The following is a 12,802-nucleotide window of genomic DNA, read 5'->3' on the forward strand; positions in this document are numbered from 1 at the left end:
CTCTAAGTTTATTAAGGATTTTTTTTTTTTTTTTTTGCTTAGTTAAAATGTGGGAGTTATTTGTTGCTCGTGTATCAGGGTATTTAGGATAACTGAACATTTTTCTAGTAGTGAAATTAGTGGGCATTAGATTGTTAGGCTGTTTAAAATGCATAAAAGACAAAGTGGGGCTTATATCTTGGGAGACGGAAAGTTCTACAAATTGTCTCTTGATAATTAATTCACCAAAAATTTTTGGTATTTATTTCCAGTTTTATTTTCATTAGCAACGGTGCAACTTTTTGCCAGCACCTTTTCCTGCCTTATTATTACTGAAATTCTTGTGCTGTTTGGAGGATGTTACTGCAGTGAAGTGAAAGGTTGTCCATAAGACTTGACATGGCAGGTCAGCCAAGCTGTATCACACTGTGAAAATGTAATCTGCCATCATTTTGGAAACAAGGTTTTACGGGGAGACATGCTCATTTAAAATAAAAGTAGAGGTGAATGTTTGGGGGAATTAGTCTTGAGCAGGTAGAACCGTTTGAGATGATAGCTAGTGGTAGTAGATGGGATAGTTATTTTTGCAATTACAGGAGCCTTTTTTGTATCAGTTATGACAAGTGAGTTAGCACCCCGAGCGGTCTGTCTTGTTTTAGTTTGAATTCATCACTTGACTTCTGAACCTAATATATTAACATGGTGTACTAAATATTTGTGGTTGTGTATTTTTGGATACACATGTCCCATATGTTGTGCCTCTTAACAAATTAAATAAGGACAGATAAAGATTGTGCTGTTTATTTCTTCAAGCTTTTCATGCCAGCCGTTTTGTGTTCTGTATCTGATAGTGACTTTGGGGAGCTGGACTGTCTCGCTCTGCTTGCTAAAGCCCCCAGGTGGCTGCTGAGGGGGATCCAGTGGGGGTGGGGGCTTCCCGTGGGAGCCAGGATGTGAGCGGCATGACTGGACCTCCCCGGGTGCCTGCTCAGCCTTGGCGCCGCATCCCCACCTGTAGGGTCTCTTCCGCCTCCAGCTCTGTGGGTGTGTTGGGCGGAGCCCTGCAGTCCTGCTTGTTTATCACTGTGTTGCCTGAACACTGTCTTGGAGCTCAGCCTGATTTCTGATAGCAGGGCCCTTTTTCTTAAAGCACACTGTTTAGAATTTCTCTTTTAATGTGTCTTTGGAGGTGAAACTCTGCTTTTGCCATCTTTTCATCTCCTTTATTTTGCCTTGCTCTTGGAGGGCATCTGTACTCTATTCATAGTTCAGTTGCTCGGTCATGTCCAGCTCTGTGTGACCCTACCGACCACAGCACGCCAGGCCTCCCTGTCCAACACCAGCTCCTGGAGCTTGCTCAAACTCATGTCCATCGAGTCAGTGACGCCATCCAACCGTCTCATCCTCTGTCATTGCCTTCTCCTTCCCCCTTCAATCTTTCCCAGCTTCATGGTTTTTTCAAATGAGTCAGTTCTTCGCATCAGGTGGCCAAAGTATTGGAGTTTCAGCTTCAGCATCAGTCCTTCCAATGAATATTCAGGACTGATTTCCTTTAGGATGGACTGGTTGGGTCTCCTTGCAGTCCAAGGGACTCTCAAAAGTCTTCTCCAACACCACAGTTCAAAAGCATCAATTCTTCGGCACTCCACTTTCTTTATAGTCCAACTCTTACATCCATACATGACTACTGGAAAAACCACAGCTTTGACTAGAAGGCCCTTTGTTGGTAATGTCATGTCTCTGCTTTTTAATATGCTGTCTAGGTTGGTGATAACTTTTCTTCCAAAGAGCAAGCATCTTTTAATTTCATGCTGCAGTCACCATCTGCAGTGAATTTGGAGCCCCCCAAAATAAAGTCTGTCACTGTTGCCATTGTTTCCCCATCTATTTGCCATGAAGTGAAGGGACCAGATTTCATGATCTTAGTTTTCTGAATGTTGAGTTTTAAGCCAGCTTTTTCACTCTCCTCTTTCACTTCCATCAAGAGACTCCTCAGTTCTCCTTCACTTTCTGCCATAAGGGTGGTGTCATCTGCATATCTGAGGTTATTGATATTTCTCCCAGCAATCTTGATTCCAGCTTGTGTTTCATCCAGTCCAGCATTTCTAATGATGTACTCTGCATATAAGTTAAATAAGCAGGGTGACAATATACAGGCTTGACATACTCCTTTCCCGATTTGGAACCAGTCTGTTGTTCCCTGTCCAGTTCTAACTGTTGCTTGACCTGCATGCAGGTTTCTCAGGAGGCAGGTCAGGTGGTCTCTTGAAGAATTTTCCACAGCCACGGAGTCAAAGGCTTTGGCAGAGTCAATAAAGCAGATGTTTTTCTGGAACTCTCTTGCTTTTTTGATGATCCAGTGGATGTCGGCAATTTGATCTCTGGTTCCTCTAACTTTTCTAAATCCAGGTTGAACATCTGGAAGTTCACGGTTCACATATTGCTGAATCCTGGTTTGGAGAATTTTGAGCATTGCTAGTGTGAGATGAGTGCAGTTGTGCGGTAGTTTGAGCATTGTTTGGCATTGCCTTTCTTTCAGTTTGGAATGAAAATGACCTTTTCCAGTTCCTGTGGCCACAGCTGAGTTTTCCAAACTTGCCTGCGTGTTGAGTGCAGGCCTTTCACAGCGTCGTCACTCTGTTCACAAGTCTAGTCTAACTGTGATCTTCCCTCTGTTCTGTCTTCTGCTGCAAGCTGTTGAAAGGCCCGTCAGGGCTGCGGTCGCGGTGTGGCCGGGGGTGGTGCTCTGTGCTCCCTGAGGCAGTCCTGCCTGGGGATGGGTAGCCAGGGCGTCCAGTGGGTCCACACCGTCCTTTCTACTGTGTTTGCGAGTAGCCTAGAGCCACTTAGAAGTGTGAATATTTTTTCTCGGTATGGAAAAGAATTCCACACGAGTGCAGAATGTTACTTGTTCTTTATTAGTTTATTCTGGGTTCTCTTTTTCCTTGCCCATAAGGAGAAAATCTGAAATAGTCCATATAGCTTCTTAGTTTCTGCCAGAAAATTTTTGGACAATATCAGTAATCTATAATATAGTGAACCTTCACCTTTACCACATTTCAAAATGGCTATTTTCAGTTATGCAAAAAAAAAAAAAAAAAAAATCAGCCCAACTTTGGAGAGTGGGAAAAACACTATCTAGAACTTTTTGTACTTTAGTTTTAAATCAACTAAAGAGTTAATCAGTGTTTTTTTTTTTTCTATGTTTTTCCCACTCTGGAAGAACCATGGTGCGTTTTCTGTAGGCAGAGGGGAACCCTAGCCCCCAACCCCAAAACTTGGCCTCCTGGGGTCTCACAGTGCAAGGGCACATTCTGGAGTGCACACAGATGGTTCTTTTACTTATGTCTCTTATAAATCACAGACAGGAGTCAGAAGGGATGTGTTAAGAAAACTGTTTTGTTATCCAGCTTAAAAATGCCATTGCTAACGATGACAGATAAAACCAAAATAAGCTAATAATATAGTGTTAGAATTATGGTTCCTAACGTGACATTGTAGAAAGAAGACTTACGTACTGATGATTCTTCTCCACAGTACAGAATTGTACTGTGAAAGTATTTTAAGTAAACCATGTCACTTTTCAGTTCTGCTCGTTTCCTCATGAAGTGGTTTGCTTTTTAAAGAAAGGTGTCTTGCTGTAGTTGTTTGTGTAACTGTTTCTTCTCTGTTAGAGTAAGCTGTGTTGATGTAGAGAGCTCCTGATGTTTCTGGCACTTAGCAGTGTCTCCTGATTATTAGATATTCCGTTGGTATTTCCTCAGTAAATTGATTTAAAATTAGCTGAGGTTGATTCTGATGGTGCATTGTTTTCATTTCTTTTTTTAATTGTCTTTCTTGTCATTAGTGATCTAGTGCTTTCTTTAGTTGCCTGTGATAATACAGTGATGAAGGGAAAGCTCACAGATTTGACATGAATTGATGGACAGTGGCTTAACCAGGATAGAAGGTTATTTCTCTTTGTGCCAGGCAGTCGGTGTTCCTCATGACCAGGGCGCCAGGCCCCTTGAATCTTGCCACCCATCCATCATGCATAGATGCCACCTGGTAGCCTGGGGTGAGAGGTTTGTTAGGAAGCAATGACAGTTTCTCCTGAACTTAGAGAATTTTAACATTTATCTGTTTGTAAGAGACTGAAAGGTATCGTTTTAGAGGTTAAGGGACCTTAGTAGTATTCTTAATGATACTCAATTCTTGAGAGTTTGGGGGTGAGGATAAGATAGGGATACTGTATGATAACGTGCATTGCAGTTATATTTTAAAGTTGATTTTGGTTTGCTTTTTTGCCTGAGCTTTAAATCTGAGAGGAATAATGTCCACGAAGTATTAATTAGTTAAAGCAACAGACAGGGTCTGAATCTTCTCAGAAGTAGTGGCAAAGGAGAAACAAATTTATCCTTGACATGAGAATTCATTTATAATAAGCTTAATGGCTTCCCTCATAGCTCAGTTGGTAAAGAATCCATCTGCAATGCAGGAGACCCCAGTTCGCTTCCTGGGTTGGGAAGAACCCCTGGAGAAGGGAAAGGCTACCCACTCCAGTGTACTGGCCTGGAGAATTCCACGCACCATACAGTCCATGGGGATGCAAAGAGTTGGATATGACCGAGCAACTTTCAATTTCACTTTCACTTAATATGTGTGAATAAAGTTTTTCCAGCCTTGGGCCTCCCGAAGCTGGCCCTTGCCTTCCCCATCTCCATGCATGAGCCTTTTCCTGAGCACTGCTCTGCATCCAGAGCACCTCCCTAGTCTGCTGTCCGCCCACCCACCTGCCTGTGTCCCCACTTCCTCCCCATTCTGCTCACGGCAGCATCAGGTCACACCTTCCTCTGCTCAAAACCACGGCTGGTCAGGCATGTAGACCAGACTCTCACCAGACAGCAGGGGTAGCCGTGGTATTTCCAGAGGAGGGGAAACTGCCCCTTAACACCTCCCCATTTCCTCTCAGGTCCTTAACACCTCCCCATTTCCTCTCAACACCACTCATCAGTAGGAGTTAGCATCCCCATGTTACACGTAGGTGTCACCTGAGGTCAACAGGCATTGCATCACAGCCTTTAAGATCTATCTTTCTGCAAAGCCGAAATTCCAGGGCAGAACTCTCTGCATAAAGCAAGTTCCTGAGCAGGGAAACGGGGAAGAAAATGCTCAGGAGCGATGCCCTTAAGACTCTGGGGTGTTAGTTTATCTTTTATGTCCTTATTTTGCCACTTCCCATAGTGATTAGCTCCCAAATCCTTAGAATGCTAAGTTCCTGTCTTGTTAGGAGGCAGCAAGAGAGGGAAGAACTTGGGTGGACACTTTCCCCTTGTTCATATCTGAAAAGATAAGAAAGGGAAGTTATAAGCAAGAGTGATTAGAAGAATGGCAAGCCAAGAGTTACGTGAATTTGCTGATCAGTAAAACCAGTAAACAGTGTGTCATGGGAGCTGAGCAAGGATTTTGTATGGATGTGCTAAACATTGTCATCACCATCATCATCATAGAATAATAAAAGGATGTGAGATCTGAGACCAGGACTTAGCAAGGAGTTCGCTGATTTAGGTTCTAACTAGTAGAGTGTGAAATAGGGGATTAAAATGTTTGGATGTGGAGTCAACCACATAAACTCTGACTTGTTTTCTGTGGTTTTGTTTGTAGTACCTGCTCACTTATAGTTAAGGGCGAAGTCATCCTTGTTTTATTTTTTTATATTTTATATTCATTTTATTTTTTAAATGTAAAAGATACTTGTATTTTACTTTTTTCCATGATCCTTTTATATCTTCTGTGTCTCCTGATCATCTTTCATGTCCAGGGGCTTTACTTCATCTTACTAGCTGATGATTGCCACCTAGTGGCCAAAAAGCCTGGCTCACTTATATCCAAAGTATCAATAAGTAGAAACTTTGTTGTTGTTCAGTTGCTCAGTCATGTCAGACATTTTTGTCCCGGAGTTGGTGATGGACAGGAAGGCCTGGTGTGCTACCATTCATGGGATCGCAAAGAGTCGGACATGACTGAGCAACTGAACTGAACTGATGAGACTGCAGCACTCCAGGCTCCTCTGTCCTTCACTGTCTCCCAGAGTTTGCTCAGGTTCATGTGCATTGAGTCTGTGATGCCACTCCATCATCTCATCCTCTGTCATCCCCTTCTCCTTTAGCCTTCAGTCTTTCCTGTGAGAAGGAGCCATTCTCTCCACCTGTTTTGTCGCTTAGAATGCCGTGAGGCACTTGTTATTAATGGTTGATTTTGTAGCCTGATCTAAAGAAAATCACTGGGACTTCCAGCATGTCCTCACATTCAGTTTTTTGACCTTAGCCCAATCACTTAATTTCTCTTTTTGTTTTGCTTTCTATGTGAAACTTAGATTTTAAACATTGACTGATGTTTATTTTTAAGGATCATCAGATTTTAGGATTAAGGTAATTTAAGCATCCCTGGTATAACTCAAATCTTTTTCTAATCAGGCCAGCCTACTTTCTATACATATAAATATAGCATTACGCAGCTGGAATTGAGGTTTATAAGGCTAACTTTCAAAGAGTGTTAAAAAAAAACTCAGTTTATTTACACATTGTAAAAGAGGCAATATTTTAGAGGGTTTGTAATAGTTAAGGGTTACACAAACCAACTTGTCTCAGTGTTTTCTGCACACATCTAGAAAATTACTTGTCCCAACTGTTCCATGACTATGCCAGTCATTAGGAGCTTTAATATATGTGTTTCCTTCTCAAATAATGTGTGGAATGATAAATAATTTAAACTTCTTTTATGTTCTAGCAACAATGTCATTATATTTGCTGATTTGGTGGTATTGTTTGTTAATTCACTTCTTTCTGTATTTCAGGAAAGATGTTGGTTTGAAGCGGTTTTTCCCTAGGAGTTTACTGGATTCAGTCAAGGTAATTAGCATTGTCTTTGTCATAATCAGATGACCATGTTAGGCAGATACCTCCCCCGTGCCACGTGCTCTTCCCTCTTACCTGTAAAAGGCTTAATGTAAGAAGCTGACAGTTACTCTAGTCATATTCATGGGAAGTAGGCTTTTAAAGGTAGAGCTTTCTCCCAGAAAATCATGGTTTTGTGTCTTGATTGTGTGTGCACTCAGCTAAGTACAAAACCAGGAGCGTTGTGTTCACAGTGGTGAACGCATCACCTTAGTCTTTACAGTCTCAGGTTCAACTCAGAGACGTAAAGCAGCAGCACGTGAAGCAGCCATAGGCGCTGCTCTGTGTGTGTGCACGCGTGTGTGTGCACGTGCGTGTGTGTGCACGCGTGTGTGCACGTGTGTGAGTGCACGTGCGTGTGTGCGTGCTTGCTTGCATAGACATGCATTCTGAAGGTCTGTCTTCTCTTGACTGGTGGACACTCCTTCCCGTTAGTAACTTCTTGCAGAGTGCCAGCTCCCGCCTCTGTTTGCAGCTCCCACCGCAGGGGAGGGGACATCGGGGATGTGATGTGTGGCTCCCCAGCCCTTCTAGAACACAGTCGAGTGCATTGTGAGAATACAGCTTTGTGTCAAGTTAGAGTCAAGCTTAGAAGAGCTCTGCCATTTCCTAGCCTCATGGTTTGGACCTGGTTTCTTATTTCCACAACAAAGGAAATAGGGTAGGTAGGATTGGTGTGGCTTTTTAGCACATCAGTGTGTGTGTGTGTGTGTGTGTGCATATATATGTGTGTGTGTGTTTAGTCGCTCAGTTGTGTCCGACTTTGTGACCCCATGGACTATAGCCCACCAGGCTCCTCTGTCCATGGGATTTCCCAGGCACGAAATACTAGAGTGGGTTGCCATTTCCTCCTCCAGGGAATCTTCCCAACCCAGGGGTTACACACACATAGCACAAGCACCTGTCACTGTCTAATTTATAAACTGTGGAACTGTGGCTGTTGCTGCTGTGACTTTGTGTCACAGAGGTCACGTTCCACACTGGGGCAGCCACGTGTACACCGTCCTGTCCACTGACGCCCAAGCACAGTGGTTCAGAAAGCTGGCTCTGGAGCTGGCCTGCGTTGGTGAAGGTTCTGACCTGACACCTTGAGTCGCGTGGGGCTCAGTTTGATCTGGAGCTTGAGGCCCTAGTGTGGGCACAGAAGCCTGCCCTGTGCACCCGTCTGCCCTTTGCTGGGTGGACTGGAGGGGAGGCGCTCACGAATGTCGGACTCCGTCTTTCAGGGCGTCTGCCCCGTCGCTGGCCAGAACAGCGCCTCGCCCAGTGTAGCCTTAGGAAGCAGGGGTGTGAGAGCGGCTGCGTCACATTGGTAGGCCTCCAGTGGCCGTGTGTGAGTCCTGGGCGGCCTCCGAGTCGTGCAGAGCCTGCTCAGAGCTGTGTGCAGGTGAGCAGTTCCCCAAGAGGTATGGCTGCTGGCATTTGGGAGTTCCAAGAAGTTATCCTACTTTTAAAATGGGTCCTCATACTCAAAATAGGCCACCCCAGGTGCCGGCCTCAGGTGCTGCGACGTAAGTGTGGCCGAGGTGAGAGACCCCCCATGACCCAGCTTCTTATTTATTCCAGACCAACCTATAGGATGGCCTGATCAGTTAACATTTGCTTCTCCAAGAGCCACTTTGTTTTCTCTGCCTTTCCCCTTCATATCTGGATTCTAGAACATCCTTTGTAGTTAATGATGACCCTGAAGTGTCAAAAGTTTACCTTATATTTGATGGAACTTACGCTGTGATTGATTGATTGATGGCAAATAGGATTGGGGTGTATGTGCCTGATTATTAAGAATAATTTATAAGATAGGTAAAACTTCTCTCTCTTTGATCTTAGTGCCAGAGGCACACTTTTAAAAACACCGGACCAGTAAAACTAAGTCAGTTGCAACATGAGGGAACTGTCTACAAAACTGTAATTATTACTCTTCAGAAGTATCAAGGAGCTGTGGCAGCTGCGGGGGCAGGTTGGGGGATGTGAGCACGTGTGGCGTGAGGTCCTGGAGCAGCGGGGGCACCCGTGGGCAGACGGGAGCATCTCAGTGAGGGCCTCCTGGCAGCGCTGGTTCCTTACCTAACGGATGTGCCAGTGTTGTGCGAGCGGCCTACTTCAGGGCCTGGGCCGGGGCTTTCGATGGGAATCCGACACTGTCTGTACAGCTCTTCTGTAAGTCTAAGATTATGTCACAAATAAAAGCCAGATTTCAGCTTGTTTGAGTATAATCCACAGTAGAAATCTCATTTCAGGATTAGAAATGTTACGAGATCCACAGTTAGTATCTATACTTCAGAGTAATAGAGTGATTTCCTAGGCCCCTCCCAGGAGCACTTAAGTTAGTCACCATTCTCGTTCCGGTGGTGAGCACAGAAGTACCCGGCTCAGCACTCACTCAGCCTCTGAGTCCTGGCCTCCGCACGGAGAGTGCCCCCCTGGTCTGGACCCCCGTAAGGAGGCATGCTTTAGACACATGCACGCGCACACACACACACACACACACACACACACACACACACGGAAGCTGGAAAGGAGGCATGCTTTAGAGACACACACACATTGGAATATGACTCAGCTGTAAAAAGAAGGAAATCTTGCCATTTGCAAGATTTTTAACATGGATGGTCCTTGAGGACGTTGTACTCAGTGAAGTCAGACGGAGAAAGACAAGTACTATATAACTTCACTTATATGAAAAGAAAAGGAAAAAACATCAAGCTCATAGATATAGAGAACAGGTGGTGGGACATGGGGAGAGTAAAATGGGTGCAGGGGTCACAAGGTGCAGACTTCTAGTTACAAGTAAGTCCCAAGGATGTGATATAAAGCACGCTGACTGTAGTTATTAGCAGTGTGTCACGTACTTAAAAGTTTCTGGGAGAGTAGGTCTTAAAGGTGCTCATCACAAGAAAAAAAAAGTGTAACTGAGATGGTGTGTTAACCAGACATTGTGGCAGTCAGTTCACAGTGTTGATGTATGCAAATGTTGAATCGGTACGTTGTACACCTGAAGCTAATACAACCTTGTATGTCAGTTACAACTCAGTTTAGAAAAACACACTTGACACGCACTTGTTTACAGACCTACAGTTAGCATCTGGGAGAGGGGGAGATAACGTAACTCCTCGATTCCTGTTTCTTAGTGTATTTTTCTTCTCTGGCATATTTTCTTTAGGATCATACTGACCTTTTCATCCAGGAGGCCCTCAGAGGCCATTGTTCTACTAAGAGCAGCATCTGATAAATGTTAGGTTGACTAACATGGGATTATTTCTGTTGTTCAGAAGGCTGAATAGCAACAATTTCTGATGCTTCATCCTAGTAATACTGCCTTATTCTCTCTGTATATGGACTGGTTGAAAACCAACTAGCTGTCATTGATAGATGCCTTGTTTCAAACACAGAGAGGATGTTGAAACCCTATAAATAGGTATATTTATTAATATCAAGAGATTCTAGGGAGTCAGTTTTTGTAGAACTTTTTCCCTGTTGAGAAAGAAGGAAAGAACTGATGCTTTCTAAGGCATCCTTCTTAGAAATGAATCTGGGGCTCCTCTCAGACAGCAAGCGTTTTCTAGTTCTTGCACAGCACTGGTGCTGCCTGTGAGATTTCTTGATCCTCTTGGGTGGCCCCATTGAAGCAGAGACCCTGAGAAAGCTTAGGTACTCACTCCTGACCAGGTGCCCCTCTTGGCTGGTAGAAAGCTGGGGTGTGACCCTGTGTCCCAGGAAGTTAGCCCTGAGTGGGTACACTAGCTTCTGCAGCTCCTGCAGCTGCTGCTCGGCACTGTGCCTTCCTGCACCTTAGCCTAGTGGCATGTAAAATGCACAGTGAGCCAAAGTGAAAACGATGGGCATTCAGTAAACATGACGTGTTTCCCCCAGATTCAGCTGGATGAGACAGATTCATAAAACTGTAGCTCAGACTGTCTGCTAACACTGCATAGTTACTACTTTCAATTGCCCAGTTACTCGGAAGTTTTCCTGCAGGTTCAGTGATCAGGTGTGCTGTTAGTTGACCCCATGCACGTCCTATGGCTGAGGGTTTTGGTAAAGAGGACAAGCCATCAACTGGACTCTGGTGTGGGGCAGGTGACTTCACCCCTGCTCGCTGGGGGCAGCGCACGGCCCTTTATGTCTCTGATATGGGGACACCGCAGCGGAAATGGCGAGAGGGGTGGAGCCGGAGAGGTTGGGCACCTCGAGGGACGTCGGGGTGCGGAGCCAATCAGCACGGTCTCGCTGGCCCGGCCACGGGGGAGGGAGGTTTTCTTGGCGGCCCATCAGGTTTCAGGTGTCGTGGAGATCTCAGGTGGGTGAATGTGATCCTGCAGAGGAGAGTTGGAGACTGTTTGCACAGCCTGGAGTCAGAACGGTGGTTGGACTCAGCCATGGTGAGAGCGGCCCTTTGCAGGCCCTGGGTTCATGGCCAGAGCTTGGATGAGTTTTCTCCAAAATGCGCTCCCTGGATTTTTCTTTGCAGAGCGTCCACGTCTGACCACTCACGTTCTAGGCAACATCTGAGATTCAGTCCTTGCTGCCCTGGAACTCACTATGCTTCTCAGTTTAGCGTCTGTGGTCTCTTCAGATCGCCTTGGATCCCACCCCTGTCTCGCCCGTCTGAGCCCTGGCCCTGGCTACAGCCAGCTGTCGGCCTCCTGTGCAGGCTTCTGCCCACGCAGATCTCCTGCAGCTGCTTTACCTGTGGGAGCACCTCGGCCCTGTGCCTGTAACTACGGCTCTTGGGACGGACGTGCCGACCCGCCCTGTCTTCCTCACGTGTGGTGTGTGTGGCCCCCTGCATGAGGCCCGCCTCCTGTGCTCTCCTGTGACGGCATCTCCACCACGCCAGGCTGTCTTATTTTCACGTGCTTGTGTGTGTGTGCCCCGACGTGAGGTCCTCTGCACACTTCTGCACGGAACCTCCTCATTGCTGGGTCTTCACCTAGTTCTTTCATTATTCCTGAAGAATAACCTCTCAAAGGTTGTGGTTTTAAGGTGTTTGATTTCTGCTTCAGAAAGGACGTGTCGACTCCCCGGGCAGTGTGGGGTGTGTAAGGGCTTTCATCCCCCTCCTCTGCTGACAGCAGGACCCCCCTGTTCCGATGAGCCAGAGCTGAACTGTATACTTTAAAACAGCTGAAAGTGAAGTGTTAGTCACTCAGTCGTGTCCAACTCTTTGCAACCCTATGGACTGTAGCCCACCAGGCTCCTCTGACCATGGGATTCTCCAGGCAAGAATACTGGAGTGGGTTGCCATTTTCTTCTCCAGGAGATCCTCCTGACCCAGGGATTGAACCTGGATCTCCTGCATTGCAGGCACATTTTTTTTAGCCACCAGATGGTATATTATATGTTGTGTGTATTTTACTATAATTATTTTTTAAAAAAGAAACAGAGCTCTGATAAATAATGATGTTTGGTGAATGCAGGTGGTATTACGTGGTGCTGGGGAAGAGATGTTCCTGGGTGTTAGGGGTTACTGCTGTGGTCTTCACTTACTGTTGACTCTGAAAAGATGTTTGTGATTTTATCACACAGGCCAAAACACTAAGAAAATTGATCCAACAAACATTTAGACAGTTTGCCAATCTTAACAGAGAAGAAAGTATTTTGAAGTTCTTTGAGATCCTCTCCCCAGTGTACAGATTTGATAAAGAATGCTTCAAGTGTGCCCTTGGTGTAAGTATGGGGACTTGTAGTAGGGGACTCGGTGGGCTCTCTCTGTCTTTTCCATGAACACCTCAGTTTCTGATTGGAATCTAATTGGTCACATGTTTAACATGAGAATATTTTACCACTGTAGAGTGGGAAAACAATACAAAAAGAAAAAGTGTCAACGTGAGACTAAAACAATCCTTTTTTAATAGCATGCCTGTGTTCATATTTAGATTTATTTTAAT

At 45.2% G+C, this 12,802-nt stretch overlaps 1 protein-coding gene across 24 annotated transcripts in view; it reads left to right on the top strand.

Moving 5' to 3' along the window:
* Positions 1-12,802, top strand: part of PTK2 (protein tyrosine kinase 2) — a 190,096-nt gene that overhangs the window by 100,939 nt on the left and 76,355 nt on the right. For all 24 annotated transcript variants that reach the window (XM_060419958.1, XM_060419961.1, XM_060419969.1 and 21 more), the window contains 2 exons: positions 6,815-6,869; positions 12,441-12,581. In XM_060419958.1, coding sequence (XP_060275941.1) covers positions 6,815-6,869; positions 12,441-12,581 — 196 coding nt within the window. The remainder of the gene's footprint in view (positions 1-6,814; positions 6,870-12,440; positions 12,582-12,802) is intronic.

This window comes from Ovis aries, chromosome 9, assembly GCF_016772045.2.
Source record: "Ovis aries strain OAR_USU_Benz2616 breed Rambouillet chromosome 9, ARS-UI_Ramb_v3.0, whole genome shotgun sequence".
NCBI classification, from domain to species: Eukaryota; Metazoa; Chordata; class Mammalia; order Artiodactyla; family Bovidae; genus Ovis; species Ovis aries.